This window comes from Indicator indicator, chromosome 11 (assembly GCF_027791375.1).
Source record: "Indicator indicator isolate 239-I01 chromosome 11, UM_Iind_1.1, whole genome shotgun sequence".
Taxonomy (NCBI): domain Eukaryota; kingdom Metazoa; phylum Chordata; class Aves; order Piciformes; family Indicatoridae; genus Indicator; species Indicator indicator.
Window position 1 is genome coordinate 16,962,127 of NC_072020.1, and position 23,428 is coordinate 16,985,554.

General features: G+C 52.4%; 1 protein-coding gene across 1 annotated transcript; it reads left to right on the forward strand.

The window, feature by feature from the left end:
• Positions 1-12,964: 12,964 nt before the first annotated feature.
• OLAH (oleoyl-ACP hydrolase) lies at positions 12,965-18,734 on the forward strand. Its single transcript, XM_054385067.1, has 6 exons — positions 12,965-13,106; positions 13,956-14,094; positions 15,389-15,488; positions 16,775-16,950; positions 18,305-18,390; positions 18,601-18,734. The coding sequence occupies exons 1-6, from the start codon at positions 12,977-12,979 to the stop codon at positions 18,732-18,734; spliced, it is 765 nt and encodes a 254-aa protein (XP_054241042.1). The 5' UTR covers positions 12,965-12,976.
• The last annotated feature ends 4,694 nt before the right edge of the window (positions 18,735-23,428 follow it).

Below are 23,428 nucleotides of genomic sequence, written 5' to 3' on the forward strand. Positions count from 1 at the left end.
ACACAGCAGGGGGAAGCTGTGACCCGGCGGCTGTGGGAACTTTCTCCGGGTACATCGCGACAAACCCACTCGAGACCTGCTGCTTTCCGTCCCAAGAGGCCAGCCCCGAGGCCCCACCGCCTGAGGCTCAGTGGGGCAGGGGATTCGCTCACACGGCCACCCCCAGCAGCCAGGCTCGGCTGGCGCCCACCGTGCCGCAACTCGCTGCCCCCCACGGCCCCCACAGCCGCAGACCACGCAGCAGCCCCCACCTGGGCCCCGGCCGTGCCTCCTGCACCACCCGAACCGCTCCTGGCCGAGCGGGGCCCGGGGCCGCCACCGCACCGCTGTGGTACTTCGGGCGGCTCGGGCCGGCGCTAGGGGCTGCCGCGGGGAGGCTCAGGTGGATGGGGCCGGGCTTTGGAGCAACAAAACAGCCGAGCCGAGCGGTCCACACGGCCCCTGCCCCACCGCCGTGCACCTCCGAGCCCAGGCGGCAGTGCAGGCGGAGGACCCCCCCACCCCCCGGGACACCACCTACCCTGGGCCGGAGGCGCTGCCGGTCTGCTGCCCGCCTGCCTTCACCTCTGCCCCACTTCCAAGCGGACGGCCCCGGAAGCCGGCCGGGGCGGGGCGGCCGCAGGGGGCGGGAGCAGCGGGGGGCCTGCGAGAGGGAGGCAGTGACGGGGTGGGGGTGTGAGATGGCGGAGAAGGGGGGAAAGGGCAGGTAGGACTGCGCCGGGGGCAGCCCGCGGCCTGTGCCCGCAGTGGCGGTCAAGGGCTCTCCCAGGCTGGCGGGCCCGGCGGCATGGCCGGCCGGCCCCGGGGCTCCCGGCCCGGACGCGAGCGGCCGCTTGGCGCTGTGAGTCAGCGAGCGCGGGAGTCTGCCAGGGCGTTTCACGGAGGCAGGGCTGGGACTGGTGCCCTTCTGTATTGTCTGTACCAGAGGTGTTGCTCTCTAGCCACTGTTGCAACTGTGAGAGCTGAAATTCCCCTCCTACACCGACGGTGACCAGGCTAGCTCAGTCTGGAAGCAAGTGAGAGCTGTATTTACAAGCAAAACTACAATCCATGATGCAATGCAATGAATATGTACAAATATACACAACAGTTACAAATATGTACAATCAACAGAAAAACACAACCAAGCTCCCTTTGCTTCCCCTAAGGGGCCTCCCCCCCTAGCCAGAAGGACTCCCCCAGACCTTCCTGGCAGAAGGCAGAGTCCAGAAGCAGAGAGGCTGTCAGACTTAGCTTGTCAAGGTCAGTGTGTTATCTTCAGCCAGAAAAGAAGACAGAAGCCCAGCAAGCAAGCTGAGAACCAAACTGTCCAACTCCCCAACCTTGTTTTGAGTAGTAGTTCGTAAGCATTTCTATCTCTCAATGGAAGTGTTTAGAACAATCATTATTTTGCTTTCTTACACCCAATAGTGATTTATTTACATTCTTTCATTTTCTCTGCTTGAACTTTGTGAAAAAAAATTTAAAAGTCTTAAAACCATCACAGATGGGCAGCTCCATGAATGGGGCACGCACTGATCACCAGCAGTGAGGCAGAGTGGGGGAAGCAGGGCAGTCCCGGTGCCCCAGAGCAAATACTTCACAGAATCATGGAATCACAGAATGGGTTGGGCTGGAAAAGACCTCGAAGAGCATTCAGTCCAACCATTTGCTAACTCTGCCAAGGCTGGGGCTAAACCATGGCCCTCAGCACCACATCTCTGCCTCTTCGAAATACCTCCAGGGATGGGCACTCAGCCACCTCCTTGGGCAGCCTATGCCAGGCTGTGAGAACCCTTTCAGTCAAGAAGTTCCTTCAGGCTAAACGACCCCAGGTCCCTCAGCTGCTCTTCACTGCATGCTGAAAGAACACATGTGCTGGACAAGCAGTTTGAGGACTACCTGGTGCCACTTGCACAGTTAAAGTGACTTGCCAGGACTGTTCTTTGGCTCGCTGAATTCAGGGCTCTGTGCCACCTGCAACCGTGGGTGGGCAATGTAGCCTGATGCCTGCCATCAGTACCTCCAGACTGAGACATGGGACCTACAGAAACCTTGTGAAACCCTCACCATGCTGCAGACCAGATTTCTGGGTTCCATCCCTACCAGCCTCCAGGTGTCCTTGCTATTATGGGCCATGTAAGGGCTGCCCCCTCCCTCTTCCCTTGTGGGGACTGTAGACTTCAGATCCCTGTGGTATTCCCTTTCATCAAAGCTTCCTGGCACACCATGGGTTTTCATTCTGCATGTTTTCTTGAGCCTGCTCAGTGATTTCCAGGTATGTCCAAAGGACTCAGAGATTAAAATCAAGAGCAATCACATCTTCATCTAAAAAATCTAATAAGTAGCCTGTGCAGAGAAGCAAAGGTATATTATGATTCTAAAAAGGAAAAAAAAAAGAAAAACACCAAGAGGACAAGGTAGTTTAACCAAGGGTTTGGAGCAATTGTTGCTCTGGTTGACAGAGAAGTTGTGGAGGAGGCTCCAAGCCTGGAATTGTTCAAAGGCAGGTTGGATGTGGTTTTGAGCAAGCACAGGAGCACACCTAGCATAGGAGCTGTGAAAGCAAAGTGGCCAACCTGTTCACCTGCTAAACTGCTGCTCAGTCCTACTCTGCTGTTCCTAAGAAGAAAGTGAGTCCAGAGGAGGCCACAAAGATGATCCAAGGGCTGGAGCACTTCTGCCATGAGGACAGGCTGAGGGAGCTGGGGGTGTTCAGCCTGGAGAAGAGAAGGCTCCAGGGAGACCTTAGAGCTGCCTGCCAGTACCTGAAGGGATCCTACAGGAAGGCTGCAGAGGGACTTTTCCTGAGGGTGTCTAGAGACAGCCCAAGGGGGAGTAGTTTGAAGCTGAGGCAGAGCAGGGTTAGACTGGAACTGAGGAAGAAGTTCTTCAGTATGAGGGTGGTGAGACTCTGGAATAGGCTGCCCAGGGAGGCTGTGGCTGCCTCCTCCCTGGGGGTGTTCAAGGCCAGGCTGGATGAGGTCTTGTTGAGTCTAGTTGAGAGGTGTCCCTGCCCATGGTGGGGAGGTTGGAGGAGATGAGCTCTGAGGTCCCTTCCAACCTGAGCCATTCTGGGATTCTATGAAATCTGCACACTTGTAGAGCAGCAGGATGGAGGACAGAAGATGGCATAGCAGGGATCATTTCATCTGACTTCACTTCCTTCCTGGCCTTGGCATCCATTTAAAATCCTTTCTGTGCTGTCACTGCCATGCTGAGGACAAACCAGCAGCACTCTCTCTGCAGCTTGTGCAGACAGGACTTTGTGCCTTGACTCCTTCCCTCCTTCCACCTGCAGCAGTGGCACCCCCAGGTTGCGTCACTGTTGCTGTGTGCCTGAGTTGCTGGAATGGATTTCCCTTGCTCAGCCCAGCTCTCCCCTTGCCCAGCCCAGCTGTCCCTCCCTGGGGCTGCTTTGTTCAGCCACCTTTTGCCATGTGCAGCTGCATGTGCAGCAGCTGCTCTGTGCTTGGCACACACAGAAAACACCCAGCATGGATCATCTGCTGAATCTCTTGTCCACCTGCAGAGGCTGTGCTAGGCAGATGGAAATGGGGCAGCTTCTGATGCTCCCTGTGGCAGCTGCTTGGTGCCACCATCTTCCACTTCTTTTTTTTTTTTTTCCCTTGAGATGTTTTTGTCTTTCTACCTTCTACCTTTCTACCTTTGTCCTTTTGAACCTTCAGCTGCTGCATGGCTGCACACTTTATGTCCAATTTTACCTTCCTTACATTTCATGACTTGACACTATGGACTTCTTCAAAGCTTTTTCTCTCACTTTAATGATTTCCTCAAAAATGGAGGTGAAGGTTATGCAGGTGTGCCACAGGAGAAGCTGGCTGAGAGAAGAACCTGTAGGAAGGAGCGGAGGTTATGTTGATCCTTTTCATAGAATCCTGGAATGGTTTGGGTTGGAAGGGACCTCCAAAGATCATCCAGTCCAACCCCCCTGCACTCAGCAGGGACATCCTCCACTAAAGCAGCTTGCTCAGAGCCTTCTCCAGGCATGGTGCCTCAGCCACCTCCCTGGGCAACCTGTGGCAGTGTTGCACCACCCTCATGGCACAGAGCTTGTTCCTCACATCCAATCTAAATCTGCTCTGCTCTCATTTCAAACCATTGCCCCTTGTCCTGTCCCTGCAGGCCTTTGCAAACAGTCCCTCCACAGCGTTCTTGTAGCTCCCTCAGGCACTGTCAGGCTGCTGTTAGGTCTGCCTGGAGCCTTCTCTTCTGCAGGCTGAACAACCCCAGCTCCCTCAGCCTGTCCTTGTAGGAGAGTTGCTCCAGCCCCCTGATAATCTTCATGGGCCTCCTCTGAACCTGCTCCATCAGAAGCTGATTTTAATAAATGCTTGTTTTTCTTGAAAACTTTACAATTCAGGGAAATCTTGGGTCCACAGAATTCAGGGAAATCTTGGCTTTGCAGAGGAATTCTTCTTTCTCCTTTCTTCACTGTAATATGGTCTCAGTCAGATCATAGGTATAAAGCCAACAGATGGATCAGTGGAAAGATAAAGACAATGTAGAATTCATCTACTTTTTTTTTAACTGCTGCCTTGTAAACAAGAAAAGAACCCAAAATTGGACCAAAAGAGAGAAATCTTTTCCCTACCCAGCTATGCTCTGACTTCAAGTCAATCTATATTCAGCTGAACACATGCCAAAGGAGATTCTTTATTCCTGCAGCAGTTCCTACTTCTGTGTGGCTTAACTATATGTATTTTTTCCCCAAATGGAAATGAGACCAGCTGGATGCAGCTCTGAAACCAGTAAGACAGACTCTGCAGGTTTGTTTTGTTTCTCTGAGAGCTGTATTAGAATTCTTAGGGACAAGTGACTCCCCTAGGTGAGCACACACATGTGTGTCTTGTACAGCCAGAGCCTGGGGCTCTGCCTGCCAGCTCAACCTGCCCCTTTCCAGCTGGTTTAAGTGGGTCAAAGCTTGCCAGAAGTTGGTGAAAGGAGGCCCCTTTCCTTCTTAGCAGGAGGACACTGAGGCTGTGTGAGATCAGCTGCCTGAGGTGGGTGATAACTAACCTACAGCACAAGAGTTCTCAGCTTGCTAAGGTGCTGTGACTCCAGAGCTGTGCCCTGACTAGTGCTGACAAAATGATTGGGGTAGAAATTGATGGCCTGAGCAGCTGAGACATTCCTGGCAGCAGGATCAAACACAGCTGATGCCAAATCTGCACCTCATCTACAGCTTGGTCTCTGGCTGCTCTCTGAACCTTCCAGTTGATCTGCTCCCCATATTTGCCTTCCCCACAGATTTTGCAACAAAATGAGACTTGTTCTGTGACCACTGTTGCAGCAACAGCTGCCTCACTACTGCTAGCTTTAGAGTGCAGAAGCATCCTAACAGCTATGGCTGCCAACTGGAAGTCCCTCTGGACACTGTGTTGAGCCTTGGTACCTTCTCTAGGTCCTTCCTCTGTAGATGATCCTCTGTTCAGCAAAGGGGAGCTGCCCCAGGGGACCCAGCTCTGCAGGAGCAGACACACTCATACATACAGAGGCATTCACATCTTGGTGAGAGCCCTGCAGCAAGGACTCTGGATTTTGAGTGCACCTAAACTGCTTTTGTCACCACATACTGCTGTAGGTGCCCTTGGCATAACACACCTGCTGGTTTGGAAGGGCTCCTGTGTTAGTTTCCATGACCCATTAGCATGTTTCTGCTCTGTTAGTGGCAGTTTGAGGCCTGCTTTAGCAAAGGCTTGAGCAGAAGGGCTGTGTGAGCAAGTTATGGATCTACCATGGCATCAGCAGAGCTCCTCATCCCTCTGCTTTGGGAGGGGGAATGGCAATCCCCATTGCCATTCTCAGGGAGGCAATGGCAATCATTTCAAGTGTCAGGCACGGGCCAAAGATGATACAGAATCCTAGAATGGGATGGGTTGGTTTGGAAGGGACCTTGAAGATCATGCGGTTCCAACCCCCTGCCATGGGCAGGGACACCTCCCACCAGCCCAGCTTGCTCAAGGCCTCATCCAGCCTGGCCTTGAACACCTCCAGGGAGGGGGCATCCACAACCTCCCTGGGCAACCTGTTCCAGTGTCTCCCCACCCTCACTGTCAAGAATTTCTTCCTCATCTCCAGTCTCAGTCTGCCCTCATCAAACTTCAATCCATTCCCCCTTGTCCTATCACTACAAACCCTTGTCAGAAGCCCCTTCCCATGAAGGAGAAGTCTCTGCTCTGTGTCCATTGGTGAATTCATATCTCCAGTACGGGCTGCTCCTTACCTGGTGTAAAGCTCTGCTACCAAATTCTCCTTTGGTCCTCTGGGTTTGCCTGTTTGAGATGCTGGGAAAGCTGCAGGTGGTGCCGTGGAGCTGCTAAGGATGGTAACACCTGCATGAACTCAACCCTTCTACTAAAAGAAAGGTTCCAGATACCATGGAATGGGTTGGAAGGGACCCCTAAAGCTCATCCAGTCCAAACCCTCTGCAGACATCATAGAGATCTACAACCAGAGCAGGTTGCTCACAGCCCCAGACAACCTGACCTGCAGTGGTTCCAGGAACAGGGCATCTCCCACCTCTCTGGGCAACCTGGGACAGCCTCTCACCACTCTCACTGTAAAAAACTTCTTCCTTACACCTAGCCTGAATCTCCCCTCTTTGTCTCATCCACTCCCAGGGCTGGGCATGGCCCCTGGGATTTAGACCTGGACTTTTGAGCAGGGTTTCCAAGCTGACCTCTCCTGAAGAGCAAAGCTGTACACAGGGAGCATCGAGGAATAAGTGGCCTCAAATCCAGGTCTAGGATCCAAACCGGATCCCAAACTGGGATAAAAGAAGACAGCAATGAGCTCCAGGATCCTGTTGGAGGCTAGTTTGAACCAGCCCATGCTCAACAGCAGGGTCTGGGAGGAGATGGATCTGAGCAGAGGAGCTACCAGGAAGGAGCTTTGTCATCTTTGAGGATGAAGACTCACAGTGCTAAGAAAGCTCCCCAGCTCTCAGCAGAAGACCCCTCAGCATGGCTGCTGTCCTGTGAGCTTAGTCATGGGTGACAACCAACTCAACTTCCTCCTGCTTACAGCCTCTCAAGGCAAAGCCTCTGGGTTAAGAATCCTGCCACTAGAGCACAACCGTGTGGGTTGATTTCTACCAGGCCCTTGACAAGGTTTTCAAAGTGACTCTTGTAAACAGCTTGGTTCTTAATTTCATCAGAGACCTATCAAAGCCTCCCTGCTGTCACCTGCTTGTCCAATACCTAATAACTCTTGTGCAAGTGTTTTTGCTTTGGCTGCCTGCAGAACTGCTTCTGCCATGCTTGGGCAGTGACCTAGCAGAGGGGAGCCACTTTGTCAGCCTCCTGGACTAAAGCTTTGTGCATCCTCACCAACATCACTGCCCAGAAAACAGAAATATTTTCTCCTCACATCCTCTGTGTGCTTCTTTCCCCCACCTGGAGGCTTCAGCTCTTGCTGGTGGAGTGAGGCGGCAGCTGCAGGGACAGGCTCTTCTTCCTAGCCTGTTTTGCTTGTGTTCCTGCCACTGGGAGGCAGGTCCTGGAGCTGCTTTGTACCAGGATGAAGGCAGCATCACAAGGGTTAAGGAGGGCTGGAAGGGGGTCACAGTGGCGTGGTCCGAGAAACCCTTCCTTACCCTCTCCCATACCCTTACAGAGCAGCTGTGAGGCCCTGGCTCTGACAGGTGAAGCACATCATGAGATAGGAAGGAACCTGTGCAAGCAGTCTTGCCAAGGTCAGAGAGACCAACCCCTCCCACCAAAACCTACCTGAAGAAGAAACAGTGACAAGCCCTGGTTGGTGGGGATGCCCTCCTGGAGCAGAAGCACCCAGCTGCAGGCTGAAGCCTCATTTCAGGGAATGTGGCTCCCTGGGACCTGAGTTAAGGCCCTTACCACACAAATGAAGAGCCTAGTGTGACCTACAGACCATTATCCATTCCTGCTAGCTAATGGAGGAACAAATGGTGTTGCAATAAGAACTCTGAGGTCAATGGGAAGAGAGGAAAGCATGTGGTGTGCTCCAGAGATGGGAGGAGACCTTGGGAGATTGCTATCCAAGCAAGCCCAGGACATCAGTACCTAGCTCCAGGACTAGTGACTGCAGCAAAGTGGTGGGGATTAAACCACAGAATTGTTTGGTTTGGAAAAGCTCTCTGAGATCATCAAGTCCAGCCCAATGCCACCATGGCCACTGAACCATGTCCTGAAGTGGGCTGGGCCCTGAGGAGATCCACCTGTCTCAGTGGGGAAAGGTGCAAGCTGGTGGGACTGATCAAGACAGCTTTAAGCTAGAATGGATGAGGGGAAGAGGATACCAGCAGGGCTTGGCATGGCACCACCTGAAGGTGGTAGTGCTGGTGGGGACATCTGCACCGCTCCTGAAACGCCCCTGCACCAACACACAGCATGAGGGGCACAGGGGAGGGACTGCAAGTGCTGCTGAGCACCCAGAGCCACACTGCCACCGCTGTTAGTGGGAGCTGGTGGGAGGGGTGCCAGGACTGGAGGGCTTGACTGGGGGCTGCAGGCTGCTGGGCAGGGCAGGGAGCGCAGGTGCAGCATTGCAGCTGCAGGAGGGGTTTGATTATACAGCCTGGCAGGCAGTGACTGTATGGTTGGCAGCCTCTGAGGCATTGGGTGGAAGGGAAACAAAGGAGATGTTGTAGTGGTGTCTGCTGCTGGTGGCTCAGCCAGGATGTAAGCACTGAGGAGTTCTTCTGTAGGCAATGATCAGACCTGATGTGGCCTTGGGCAGCCTGATGTAGTTGGAGGTGTCCCTGCTGGGGCATTGGACAAGGTGACCTTTGAGGCATCTTGATCTTCCAACCTGATGCATTCTGTGAATCTGAGAGAGCAGCCCTGGTTAGGGCAAGGAGCAGAGCTTGCTGCCCAGTTACACCAGCCAGGCTGCTCTCTCCACACCACTGCTGGCTCAGTTTCCCTGCAGTGATGAAGAGGAATGTTGGAGAATGAAGGACAACAGGAAAATGACAAAGCAGTGCAGCTGACATGGAAAGGTAGAACCACAGAATGCCAGAGGTTAGAAGGGAGCTCTGGAGAGCATCTAGTCCAACCCTACTGCTTAACTTAAGACACCTTGTGTGGCTATTGAGAAAGCCCTCTAAGATCAGCCAGTCCAACCCTACTGCTTAACTTAAGACACCTTGTGTGGCTATTGGGAAAGCCCTCTAAGATCATCCAGTCCAACCCTACTGCTTAACTTAAGACACCTTGTGTGCCCATTGGGAAAGCCCTCTAAGATCAGCCAGTCCAACCCTACTGCTTAACTTAAGACACCTTGTGTGGCTATTGGGAAAGCCCCCTAAGATCATCCAGTCCAACCCTACTGCTTAACTTAAGACACCTTGTGTGCCCATTGGGAAAGCCCTCTAAGATCATCCAGTCCAACCCTACTGCTTAACTTAAGACACCTTGTGTGCCCATTGGGAAAGCCCTCTAAGATCAGCCAGTCCTACCAACAACCCAACACCACCATGGCCATCAAACCATGGCCCAGAGTGCCATGGCCACACATTTCTGGAACACCTCCATGGATGGGGACTCTACCACCTCCCTGGGAGGCCTTGTTCCATACCTGCCAACCTATTCCATCCTTCCTCTGGGGAGGCTGTGAGCCTTCCTGTGCTCACCCTGCTATGGGTTTCATACACTCATTGATTCACAGAATGGGTTGGGTTAGAAGGGACCATCGAGTCCCAACCACCTGCCATGGGCAGGGACACCTCCCACCAGCCCAGCTTGCTCAAGGCCTCATCCAACCTGGCCTTGAACACCTCCAGGGAGGGGCATCCACAACCTCCCTGGGCAACCTGTTCCAGTGTCTCCCCACCAAATCTTACCTGCAGTAAACAGAAGCAGACAGAGCACAGGTTCTGCACTCATTCCACAGCCTGGGATGGTGTGGCACAGGTTCTGCACTCATTCCACAGCCTGGGTTGGTGTGGCACAGGTTCTGCACTCATTCCACAGCCTGGGATGGTGTGGCACAGGTTCTGCACTCATTTCACAGCCTGGGTTGGTGTGGCACAGGTTCTGCACTCATTCCACAGCCTGGGTTGGTGTGGCACAGGTTCTGCACTCATTTCACAGCCTGGCTTGGTGTGGCTCAGGTTCTGCACTCATACATGTCAAAGCCAGGGTTGATTGGTCACACCTTCCCTCTGCTGCTGCCAAGCACTGTGTCACCCCTGGCACACTACTGCTGTCTCCCTTTGGGATGCTTTGCCTGAGTCCCTGCCTTTTCTCCAGGCTATGGGCTCCTCCTTCCAGCCTGCAGAAGCCATAAAAGCAGAGGCTGTGCCTTTGTTCCTCCAACTGCTGATACCCACAGATCTCAACTCCTGCTGCTTAATGTGGAGGCCCTTTCGGGCTGGCACTGCTGCACCAGTGGGCTTCCCACCACTCAGGTATTTGTGTCTCAACTCAGGTAGGTGGTGATGGAATAAAGCTGCTGGAGGAGGAAGGGGGAAAGGTTCTCAGTGGCTGCTGTCTGAGTACTTCCAGGACTTGGGCTAAAGAGGCTTCTTTAGCACGTTGACATTCCTGTGGCACCTTGGGAACCAGTTTGAGGAAGGGTTTGGGTGTCTCGTCTGACTGCCAGGCTCCAACCCTGGCTTGAGAAATGTTTGGGGTTTGGATCTTTTTGTGGCAATGGAACTCCTGCTGCTGAAGCCAAAGGAATCTATCTAGAGAATCTGGTTCCACCATCCTTCAGCTCAGGGAGTTTTGGTAGATGCTTTTTACCTCTCTCGTATGAAATGGCTTGAAATTGTGCTAGGGGAACTTTAGGTTGGAGATCAGGAACAATTTCTTTGCTGTAAGAGTGGTCAGGCACTGGCACAGACTGCCCATGGATGTGGTGGAGTCCCCATCCCTGGAGGTGTTCCAGAAACGTGTGGCCATGGTTTAGTGGTCATGGTGGTGCTGGGTTGGTGTTGGACTGGATGATCTTGGAGGGCTTTTCCAACCCAACCAGTTCTGTGATTCTTAACAAATATTGTCAAACCTCCCAGCTGAAGCCTGTGTGAAAACCAGGACAATGGCACAGCAACTTTGGGGCAGGTTTTGCTCTGCTTCGCTCATGTGGCGTGGTCTGAGGCTGGGCAGGAGCTGCTGCGTGCTCTCAGCCTCTTTGTGCAGCAGAGGAGAGCGTGTGGGCACAGGAGGCAGGTCCTGTCTGCACTAAGCTGTGTTCCAAGCAACACCCACTGTCAGTTGCAGCATTTTGGAAATGGAATTTTGCTGCTTGCTAGCCTCTAATTACTGCTTTTAAAGGGCTTTTTTTTTGACAAGCACACATGAGTTATTCTAATGCTTGCAGGAAACCTTTTCTTGTTGTTTAGTTCTGTCAAACTGTTGCTTCTCCTTGGCCTTTACCAGCTCTTTGTGTTGTATGGGATGGTCTCAGGGGCTTCTGACAGAGCACAGCCTGACACACTCAGTGCTTATGTCCACAAACCTCATCAGCAAGGAAAAAGGACAAAAAAATCCCAGTGATAGAATCACAAAGGGAGTTGTGTTGGAAGGGACCTCCAAAGGTCATCTAGTCCAACCCCAAGGATGAGAGGGAGTGGATTGAAGCCTGAGGGCAGACTGAGACTGGAGATGAAGAAATTCTTGACAGTGAGGGTGAGGAGACACTGGAACAGGTTGCCCAAGAAGGTTGTGGATGCCCCCTCCCTGGAGGTGTTCAAAGCCAGGTTGGATGAACCCTTGAGCAAGCTTGGCTGGTGGGAGGTGTCCCTGCCCATGGCAGGGGGTTGGAACTGGATGATCTTGAAGGTCCCTTCCAACCCAAACCATTCTGTGAATCTATGAAAATCAGGAAAGAGAAATCAAAGTGGCTGGGAGCTGCTTTTCCTCTCAGACTGCAAAGCCTGTGTCTGACACTGGAGAGGGGCAGGTGCCTCCTTCCATGCCATTCTACCTCCTCAGCCAGAAGGAAAGAGCAGTTCTAAATCTTGCTGGGAACTCTGTCAGGCAGGAAACCAGAGTGCTAAAGCTGCTGTGGGACAGCTGAAGGTAGCTCTGGTTACTCCAGCAGCTCAAAAAAAAAAAAAAAAAAAAAGAAGCTAAAGCAGTCAGAAAGAGTCCACAGCTGGGCAGGGGTGCAGAGGCTCTGCCATACGAGGGGTACCTGGGCAGGCCAGGCCTTGTCTTGCAGCAGAGGAGCTGGCAGGGAGTGTGACAGCAGAGCTCAGAACTGCTCCTGGGCAGACGCTGGGGTGCAGCCTTCACTGCCCTTACTGTGCTACCCGGTGGCCACCACGGGAAGCTGCAGGTGGATTCCAGACAGAAAGGAGCTGATTCTCCATGCAGCAGAGAGCAGAGCTGTGCAGCTCCCTGCAGAGGTGCCAGCTGCTCACAGACACTGAAGGGGAAGGCTGGAGATATACAAGAAAGAGAACTTCACAGGGGTTTCCTATAGACAAGGAACTGCATCCAGACATCCATTTCACCCCTGTCACAGCTGGTCCTTACATCTTCTAGGTCTTTAGATGAACCTTGTATGTTTGTGCCTGTTCTGCAAGCCTATGTGTTTTGATGGCCATCCTGAAACTCCCCAGTTCTGCTGCTGCTTCTGTTCTTTGCTGTGACTTTGTTGCCCATGGAGGTGGTGGAGTCCCCATCCCTGGAGATGTTCAAGGATGTGTGGTCATGGCACTTGAGGCCATGGTTCAGTGTCCATGGTGGTGTTGGACTGAAGGTTAGACTGGATGATCTCAGAGGGATTTTCCAACCCAAACCATTCTATGGTTCTATGACTCAAACCAAGGGTATTGCCCAAACTATTCCAGCACCATGTCTAGAAGCATACCTAGTTTGCAGTGTTGCATGAAGGCTGCCTCCTATCTAATGTTGTTGTGTCACAAGCACCGCTGGTGACAGAAAATCCTGCAGCCCCTCATTTCAGATGAGCCTGGATTCACTCTGATTCTCCTGTACCTGAGGGGTCTTGTTCTTGAACCATGTTTTCTTGGCTCTCTTTAGGAATGGAGAAGCTGGTGGTTTGTCCCTACAAAAGGCCAAATGCCCTCTGTAGGCTGATTTGCTTTCCGTGGGCTGCAGGTGGAACTTCTGCCCTTGCTCGATGGGGCAGACTCTTCAGCAGCTCAACTGAAGGTTAGTCACCTGCCTAGTCCAAGGAGAAGGGAAGCCAGGCTGAAACACCTGGTGGGTACTGGTTCTGAAAGGAACAGGAATGCTGGAGAGCACTGCAAGTGTGAGCCAGGAGGGAATTCCTATGGATTTCTAGCAGTGCTGACATTTAGCTCGGTGCCCAGGGACTGCTGCCAGGCTCCAGCAGCACTCCAAATGTTGGAGGAGGAACCAAGGCTGCTTTCCATGGAGACCTTCCACAGAGAGAAACCGATGATGTGGCACTTCTGGAGAGCACTGCCACTGCAGTTACAGCAGCCCTGCAGCCACCTGGGTGCTGCCTGTCAGCAGCTGCACCAGGCACATTTTCCTTCCCATTTTAACCAAAAAAAGGGATTTGGTCCCCTGGAACCACCTCTTACGAAGTTACTAAGGAGATAGCCTAGGAGTAACTGCAGGCACAGATGAATCCAGCCAGGGTGCACAACTCTTAACAGGCTGCCCCTGAAAGGGTGCATTTTGCACAGCCCTCACACTTACTGCTACTGAGAGTAATTCATCTCTGGCTATCACTACCAGGAAAGTTACCTTGCAGTCTCAGCTGAGATCAAGACCTTGTGGATTTCTGACCCAAGGCACTCACCAATCAGCTCAATCATTGGAAGGGGCAACATCTGTGAGTAAAGGGAGGGATGGGCACCAAATCCCTCCCAGCATCCAAAGCCAAGAGCAGCAATAGCAGAAAGCCTGCAGCAGCTGTGAGGATGGAGTTCAATAATCTGAATATCCTGCAGAAGAGATGAAAAAAAACTTAACTACAATGATGTTACTGCTGTCAATAACCCCAGTTCTTGCCTCTCTCCTCTTCTGCAGTGTACTCTCTGAGGTTTCCTGGCAGAGAAAGTCGTCTGGAGGAGCCTTCTGCAAAGGACATGGCGAGCTTGGTTACTGAAATCATAACTGCTCTGCTCAAAGATCTGCAAGAAAAACCATTTGCATTTTTTGGTCACAGGTAAAAAGGTTCACATTTGCAGGCAGCCTGCTGAAGGAGCTTTATCTTTGAGCTCCAGGAATGGGTACTCAATACCTTGGTTTGCAAGAACTAGAAAAATACCCCTCCGCAAAGGTGTTTTGTTGAGCTCAGAGGCTCTGCTTAGTTCTTTATTGCTTCAGGCACAGTGTCTTCTGAACATGGCAGTACTGGGATTGCTTTGGGGCTTTACACTGATAAATTCTTCCTGTATTTACTGTTAATGTTTGTGGCAGTGGTGAACCATTCATAAAACATAGGCCTGGGAGCTCACCTAGGCCCAAGGAGTCAGAATAATTGTTCTTACTGCAAGGTAAGGAGAGAGGATAATTAGGAGAGGTTTAAAAAGGCTGGATAGGAATGCACCCCATAGCAGGCAGCTAAGAGCTGGTGTTCAAAGCAATGCTCAGACAGGTACAGAGAAGAAAGGGATGGATTCCCTTTGAAAAACAATTCACTGTAGAGATGGCATCAAATGACTCTACATCAGCCTGGTATGACAGTGATCAGAGGGCTGGAGCACCTCTGCTGCAAGGAGAGGCTGAGGGAGCTGGGGGTGTTCAGCCTGGGGAAGAGAAGGCTCCAGGTAGACCTAACAGCAGCCTGCCAGTACCTGAAGGGGGCTACAAGAAGGCTGCAGAGGGACTGTTTGCAAAGGCCTGCAGGGACAGGACGAGGGGCAATGGTTTGAAATGAGAGCAGAGCAGATTTAGATTGGATGTGAGGAACAAGTTCTGTACCATGAGGGTGCTGGAACACTGCAACAGGATGCCCAGGAAAGTGGCTGCGGCCCCGTGGCTGGAGATCTTCAAGGTGAGGCTGGAGAATGCTCTGAGCAAGCTGCTGTAGTGGAGGATGTCCCTGCTGAGTGCAGGGGGGTTGGACTGGATGGCCTTTGGAGGTCCCTTCTAACCCAAACCATTCTATGATTCTATGAGAAGGTTGGGGAGACACTGGAACAGGTTGCCCAGGGAGGTTGTGGATATGCCCTCCCTGGAGGTGTTCAAGGCCAGGCTGGATGAGGCCTTGAGCAAGCTGGGCTGGTGGGAGGTGTCCCTGCCCATGGCAGGGGGTTGGAACTGGATGATCTTGAAGGTCCAACCCAAACCATAGTAGGATCCTATGAATCGGAGAAGATACCCAATCTACAAATGCCTTTCTGGTCCAATATTTAGCCCTTCATACAGGCAGTCATGAGCTCTGAAGCTCTGTTTACATTCCCAGTTTTCACACATGGGTTTTGTTTACTTTGCTTTCATTTCCCTTTCCTCTCCAGTTTTGGATGTTACGTTAGCTTTGCAGTTGCACTCCAGCTGAAAGAGAAGTATGGACTGGAGCCATTCCACCTCTTTGTGTCAGGGGCACATGCCCCAAACGTAAGTTGCAGCTCTGTTAATTGTGCAGAACCAAGCAGTGCATTAAGTAGCAAGAGCAAACCAGTGTGGTGCAGGGAGGGGTGCAGGGTGGCTTGAACACAAAGCAAGCATGGCTTTGGAAGAGATGCAGAAACATGTGGTTAGCTTCAAGGGAATTAATGCTGAGGAGGGTGGAGAATCCCAGCTGCCTTGGCTGGGAGGGAACAGCCTTCAGTCTCCCTCAGCTCCTGCTGCCCTTTGGAGCACTGCATTATTGGCTGTGGCCTTTGTCTTGATATTAAAAAACCATCAAGAACAAGCTGCAGAGTGCCACTGCCTGCTCTCTGCCCTGGGGATAACTGTCCTGAAGTCACCCTCAGCACCTTGAGCACCCTGCAGTACATCTGCTCCTTCATTTCTTGCCCTCCTCATTCTTTGTTGGCTTCTTGATCTGCCCTCACTTCATAAAATCCTAGAATGGGTTGGGTTGAAAGGGACCTTCAAGATCTTCCAACCTGGCCTTCAACACCTCCAGGGAGGGGGCATCCACAACCTCCCTGGGCAACCTGTTCCAGTGTCTCCCCACCCTCACTGTCAAGAATTTCTTCCTCATCTCCAGTCTTAACCTCTCCTCTTCCACCTCAAAGCCATCACCCCTTGTCCTGTCACTCCCAGCCCTTGTCAAAGTCCCTCCCCAGCTCTCCTGTAGCCTCTTCAGGTACTGGAAGGCTGCTATAAAGACTGCCTGGAGCCTTCTCTTCTCCAGGCTGAACAACCCCAAGTCTCTCACCCTGAGCTTCTGGTGGTCCTGCTAATCTTAGGATAACAGCAGTGGGGTGGCTTTTCCCCAGTCCTCCTCTCCTCACTCTTCCTGTTCTTCTCCTTCTGAGGCTTCTTAGTACTCCTGAGTGTGAACTAGCACTTACTACTCCTGCAAATGTCCTCCCTCAGCTGCTCCCTCCAGCAGACAGTAGCCGCTGCCAGGCTTTGCTTTCTCTTCAATATTTTCTTGGCTGTATTCCAATAGTGAGGGACAAACTTGGAGCAAAAGTCAGCGAACGGGGAAGGTTTATTGTCTGGGGAAGGTTCAGACCCTGAGGGTACCTGGCTGCTCATAAGCTGGGTTTTCAGCCTACACAGTCTGCTAACCCTTCCCAAGAAGCATTCTCTGTAGCTGTCCAACTCATCAGGCAGCTTGGTTTGCAGCCAGAGAATCACTGCACATTTTTTCAGTACAGTTATCACTGAAAGTATGCTGCTGTGTCTGTTCTGTACCACACCTGATCTCTTTTGGCTGGTGCTGACAGTCTGAGGCACTTCTTCACATCAAATGCATCCCCGTACATGATGTAGCAGATGAAGACATTATTAAATATATAACAATTCAAGAAGGAACTCCCTCTGAGTTTCTGCAAAGTGAGGAGATTAAGAAACAGCTGATCCAGACCTTCAGAGAGGACGTCAGACTTCTTCAGACCTCCTCGTAAGTTGACAGTTTTCTGTTCCATCTCTCGCTGTTTCACAGATTCACTCCTGTCTGATCAGCTCAGATTTCCTTTCTGCTCTCTGTCCTTTGCTCTCCCCTCTGCTCTACAGACCTCATGGAGCAGCTTTCTCTCTGCTCTGCTTTTCCATTTACAGCACAGTACTTAAGCCTTGGGTAAACACTGCTTACTGTAGCACCCTCTGCTCTGACTGCAGCAGCAGAACCACACTTCTGCTTAGGAGCCAAAGTTAGCAGTCACTGCAAGGAGCATTCTCTCAGCTTTTATTGTTTCTGAGGCCAGGGGATGATCACAGAACCCTAGAATGGCTGAGACTGGAAAGGACCTCAGAGCTCATCTCTTCCAACCTCCCCACCACAGGCAGGGACACCTCTCAGCTAGACTCAGCTGCTCAAGGCCTCATCCAGCCTGGCCTTGTACACCTCCAGGGAGGAGGCAGCCACAGCCTCCCTGGGCAGCCTATTCCAGAGTCTCACCACCCTCCTACCGAAGAACATCTTCCTCAGATCCACTCTAACCCTGCTCTGCCTCAGCACCAAACTATCCCCCCTTGTCCTGTCTCTAGATACCCTCAGGAAAAGTCCCTCTGCAGCCTTCCTGTAGGATCCCTTCAGGTACTGGCAGGCAGCTCTAAGGTCCCCCTGGAGTCTTCTCTTCTCCAGGCTGAACACCCCCAGCTCCCTCAGCCTGTCCTCATAGCAGAGGTGCTCCAGCCCTTGGATCATCTTTGTGGCCTCCTCTGGACTCACTCCAGCAGCTCTGTGTCTGTCTCATGCTGGGGACACAGAACTGGAAAAGCATTGGAGGTGGAGTCTCAGCAGAGCAGAGGAGCAGAATCCCCTCTCTTGCCCTGCTGGTCAATGATGCTTCAGGCTCACTGCATTCAGCCTCCTGATCCAAGGACCCTAGCCTAAGGAGGGCTGGCAGAGTCCTTGTGTCTAAGCTTCCAGAGAGCAACCAGCTGCTTCTGTCCCAGCTGCTGGCCCCACACAGCAGCCCAAGTTCTTCCCCTGCTACAGGACACTTTTAGCCAGAGCAGCCTGAGGCTGGTAAGACCCAGAAACACGAGAACTTGAAGAGAAACAGCCAACATGGTCCCTTACTGTATGTGAGGGCTTTTACTGCAGGTTGAAGCTCTTTTTCTCCTTAAAGTTGCTTTTAAAGCTGTAGATCTATTTGCATTAGGGTAAGGAGCTCAGAATCTCATAGTAACTCCTGATCTGGAGAATCAAATTACTGTTAGGTTTGGGAGGAGAAAGTAAAAGCTATTCTGGAAGAAACCCCCAAATCTCAGTATCTGATGGAAAATGTCATTGCTGCTTCTGTTCACAGCTTTGAGAAGGCAGAGAGAAACATTCTCCTCTCCTGTGACATCACCTGCTTCAATGGGTCTGAGGACAAGCCCTATGATTTAAAAGGTACTTTGTTTGCTTCATTTCCCTGTTGTGTTGAAAGAGTTAATGGAGAGGTCACTGCAGTCTTTTATCTCCTGAAATCAAACACAGCAGTACAGAAGTCTCCATGCCTCAACCAAACCAGCTGATGTGGGACTGACAATCATTATTAAAGAAGGACTTGGAAATAGTTGATGTAAAATGATCCCACAGCTGCCATTTCATCTCTTTCAGCCTTGCCTGAGATGACAAGTGGAGACATTTCCTCATACAAGCTTCCTGGAGGTCACTTTTATCTGCTGGAACCCTCCAATGAGACCTTCCTGGCAAAACACATCACAAGATGCATAGAGAATGCTGGGCTATGAGCATTGCCCTCTCTTTTAGAAGCAGGAGTGGATGATAGTCTGTAGCTCTCCACAAGAAGTCTGTAAACTGCATGTAGTCATAGAACCATAGGATGCTTTGGGTTGGAAGGGATCTTTAAAGCTCCTCAGCTCAAGACCAAACTCCTGCATCCAGCAGGGACATTCCCAACCAGAGCAGGTTGCTCAGAGCCTCAAACAATCTGACCTGGAATGGTTTCCAGGGATGGGGCATCTCTCACCTTTCCAGGAAACCCAGGCCAGGGTCTCACCACCCTCACTGTAAAAATTGTCACCCTTCTCTTCAGTCTAACTGTCACCTCTTCTAGTTCAAACCATCACCCTTTGTCCTGTCACAGCAGGCCCTGCTCAGAAGCCTGTCCCCAGCTTTCAGAGTGGCCCCTTTCAGTGCTGAAAGGCCACCAGAAGGTCTCCCTGCAGCCTTTGCTCTGCCTATGAGTTGTTCTTTTCCTCCTCTGTAACCCTTTAAAAGGGGAAGGTGTTCTCATTTTTTGTAAATTAAACATCAGTGGTTTTGGGTCTCAAGAACAAAACTGATGTGATTTCCATGCACAGCCCCCCTCCTCCTCTTGCACAAACCCTTCACCACCTCTGCAACAACTCACATTATTTTACTTAGGGAGCTTCTCTTTTTGCTAAGCAGAGCTGAACCCCCCACAAAAGGCCGCAGTGCTTCCAGAAAGCTTCACTAGGTTCAGGTTTATTCAGGGCAGGACACAATCTAAGCATGGAGCATGTGTGTGAATGCACCTTCCAGCCAGCTTTTGCTACCAGGCTGCACAGCGAGGAGTTAGTGCTGGCCCTGTCTCCACAGTTAGTTCATTAGCTGCTCAAGAGTTAGGCATCAGTGGGAATTCTGCCCAGGATTCTAGATCCCGTATTTTTCTACCATGGCTTTTGCTTTAGAGATGTAGGCACTCATGGCATCCTCCTGGGACAGCCCTGCAAAGGAAAGCAGGAGTCATTACCTTGGGCTGGCACCCTACAACCACCACTACTTACTGCAAAGGGACCTGCTGTGCCACCTTTCTTCTGGTTCCAGGCCTCCCACTTGGCTTTGCCTTTCACATCCAGCATGCCTGGACACTCTGCCAAAGGAAATGCAAACCTCTGAGTGTCATGCAGGTGGACACAATGTTTGCTTGATGTCATCAAGCAACGGGAGGAGGTGTGTACAGGAAGAGGGATACCAATATTAACGTCTCCAGTACCAATGTTAACGTCTCCAACCGTAGCCTGTTTGTAGAGCCCGTACAGTTCCTTCAGCTCTTCGTCACTTGGTCTGGTTTTCAGCTTTTTTACATCTTCTGCAGCACCCTCAAAGTCAGCCTGAAGAAAGAAAAGCAAGGGTTAGGCTTCCTCTGCAGGGCTCAGCTTGAACCATCAAGTCTGGCAAGCACAGCAGTATCATTGGAGACTCCCAGTTACTGCCCTGGGCTTACTGGTCAGCTGAGGCATTGCCTACTGAAAGAAGCTTAAACCCCACCTCATGATTAGGGAGAGGGACAGGCCTGCTTGGCAGCACTGCTCAAAGAAGTCAGATTTTGCATCTCCCCACTTGGAAGCACCACAGACTGCCCAGTGCCAGGATGTGGGCAGACACATCCATGTGAGCAAACCCTGCAATGCCCATGCTGTACACACCTCCACTGTCACCCTGGGGGTGCCCCCTCCACTCTGCACCCAGCAGCAAGCAAACAGCCCCTGCAGTGCCCATGCTGTACACACCTCCACTGTCACCCTGGGGGTGCCCCCTCCACTCTGCACCCAGCAGCAGGCAAACAGCCCCTGCAGTGCCCATGCTGTACACACCTCCACTGTCACCCTGGGGGTGCCCCCTCCACTCTGCACCCAGCAGCAGGCAAACAGCCCCTGCAGTGCCCATGCTGTACACACCTCCACTGTCACCCTGGGGGTGCCCCCTCCACACTGCACCCAGCAGCAGGCAAACAGCCCCTGCAGTGCCCATGCTGTACACACCTCCACTGTCACCCTGGGGGTGCCCCTCCACTCTGCACCCAGCAGCAGGCAAACAGCCCCTGCAGTGCCCATGCTGTACACACCTCCACTGTCACCCTGGAGGTGCCCCCTCCACTCTGCACCCAGCAGCAGGCAAACAGCCCCTGCAGTGCCCATGCTGTACACACCTCCACTGTCACCCTGGGGGTGCCCCTCCACTCTGCACCCAGCAGCAGGCAAACAGCCCCTGCAGTGCCCATGCTGTACACACCTCCACTGTCACCCTGGGGGTGCCCCCTCCACTCTGCACCCAGCAGCAGGCAAACAGCCCCTGCAGTGCCCATGCTGTACACACCTCCACTGTCACCCTGGGGGTGCCCCCTCCACTCTGCACCCAGCAGCAGGCAAACAGCCCCTGCAGTGCCCATGCTGTACACACCTCCACTGTCACCCTGGGGGTGCCCCCTCCACTCTGCACCCAGCAGCAGGCAAACAGCCCCTGCAGTGCCCATGCTGTACACACCTCCACTGTCACCCTGGGGGTGCCCCCTCCACTCTGCTCCCAGCAGCAGGCAAACAGCCCCTGCAGTGCCCATGCTGTACACACCTCCACTGTCACCCTGGGGGTGCCCCTCCACTCTGCACCCAGCAGCAGGCAAACAGCCCCTGCAGTGCCCATGCTGTACACACCTCCACTGTCACCCTGGGGGTGCTCCCTCCACAAAGCACCCAGCAGCAGGCAAACAGCCCCTGCAGTGCCCATGCTGTACACACCTCCACTGTCACCCTGGGGGTGCCCCCTCCACTCTGCACCCAGCAGCAGGCAAACAGCCCCTGCAGTGCCCATGCTGTACACACCTCCACTGTCACCCTGGGGGTGCCCCCTCCACTCTGCACCCAGCAGCAGGCAAACAGCCCCTGCAGTGCCCATGCTGTACACACCTCCACTGTCACCCTGGGGGTGCCCCCTCCACTCTGCACCCAGCAGCAGGCAAACAGCCCCTGCAGTGCCCATGCTGTACACACCTCCACTGTCACCCTGGAGGTGCCCCTCCACTCTGCACCCAGCAGCAGGCAAACAGCCCCTGCAGTGCCCATGCTGTACACACCTCCACTGTCACCCTGGGGGTGCTCCCTCCACTCTGCACCCAGCAGCAGGCAAACAGCCCCTGCAGTGCCCATGCTGTACACACCTCCACTGTCACCCCGGGGGTGCTCCCTCCACAAAGCACCCCAGGCAGCAGTCACTGGATTCTTCTGGCCCTGACTGTGCAGAATTGAATGGAGCAGCAGAGCTGGGGTACCGTCTGAGGGGCACTGCCCACCTTCAGTCCCCTTTCTCTGCTGGCACCACAGTAGGTGGCAAAGTGCGGGCACAGATGTGTAGTGCCACTGCCAGGACCACCTCCAACACCCAAATCCCAAATACAGTGAGGTGTGAATTTACTTCTTGCATCAGCATGCAGCCCATGGTCACAGCAGCCCAAGGCCACAGCCATTGCTCTCTACACCACACCTCAGGAGAGACTACATCTCAGGCTCTGGAGCGCTGGTTTGGGTTGGAAGGGACCTTCAGGACCAGGGGGTTGGAAGCAGATGATCTTTAAGGTCCCTTCCAACCCAAACCACCCTAGGATTCTATGATTTTAGATAACCAGGTTCCAAGTCTCATTTGTTCACTACAAGCTCTGAAACTTGATCCTATCATAAAGTACAGAACTTGGCAGAGCCACCATATCCAACCCTAAACCAAATGACTTCCAAATTATATTCTTAAATATCAGCTTCATAGATCACAAAATGAAACTATGCCCATGCAGTTTGTTCCTAAAGAAACTAATTCTCAATATTAATAAAAACAATAATATTAATAAAAGCACAAAGCTGTAAGTCCATTTTTGGGGTCTGATTTCCTTCAACAACCACCAAAAATTGTGGATTTCTTCTTAATTTTTGAAGCAACCAAATATTAAGGAACTCTATGAGCTACATAAAGGACTTTTTCTAGAATTAAAAGCCCAAACCACTCAGAGTATTTTATATGTATTAATTTAGATAAATCCAAATTGTGTACTCTAGACATATGTAAAAGCAGACTCACCAGTGCTGAAATGCCCTCTCCATCATCTCTTCTCAGAAGTTTTTTTTGTTTCAATGGACTGTCAAAGTGCAAGGTCCTGCAGCAGGGGCAGGCCAACCCCAGGAACAAATCCAGGCTGGGTGCAGAGGGTGTTGAGAACAGCTCTGCAGGAAGAGCCTTGGGGGCGTTGGTTGCTGAGCAGCTCCCCATGAGCCAGCAGTGCCCTCATGCAGCCCAGAAGGCAGCTGTGTGCTGGGCTGCATCCAGAGGAGTGTGGGCAGCAGGGCAAGAGAGGGGATTCTGCCCCTTGACTCTGCTTACTGAGACCCCACCTCCAATCCTGCCTCCAGTTCTGGTGTCCCCAGCAGAAGGACACAGAGTCCAGAGGAGGCCACAATGATCCAATGGTTGGAACACCTCTGCTGTGAGGACAGGCTGAGGGAGCTGGGGGTGTTCAGCCTGGAGAAGAGAAAGCTCCAGGGGGACCTCAGAGCTGCCTTCCAGTACCTGAAGGGATCCTACAGGAAGGCTGCAGAGGGACTTTTCCTGAGGGTGTCTAGAGACAGGACAAGGGGGAATGGTTTGAAGCTGAGGCAGAGCAGGGTTAGACTGGATGTGAGGAAGAAGTTCTTCAGTA

Excerpts from the sequence above, each read along its gene's own strand:
- OLAH (XM_054385067.1), top strand. The coding sequence starts at position 12,977 with ATGGAGAAGCTGGTGGTTTGTCCCTACAAAAGGCCAAATGCCCTCTGT. Across the intron at positions 15,489-16,774 it reads CAGGGGCACATGCCCCAAAC|TCTGAGGCACTTCTTCACAT; the intron begins GTAAGTTGCAGC and ends TGGTGCTGACAG. Across the intron at positions 16,951-18,304 it reads AGACTTCTTCAGACCTCCTC|CTTTGAGAAGGCAGAGAGAA; the intron begins GTAAGTTGACAG and ends TTCTGTTCACAG.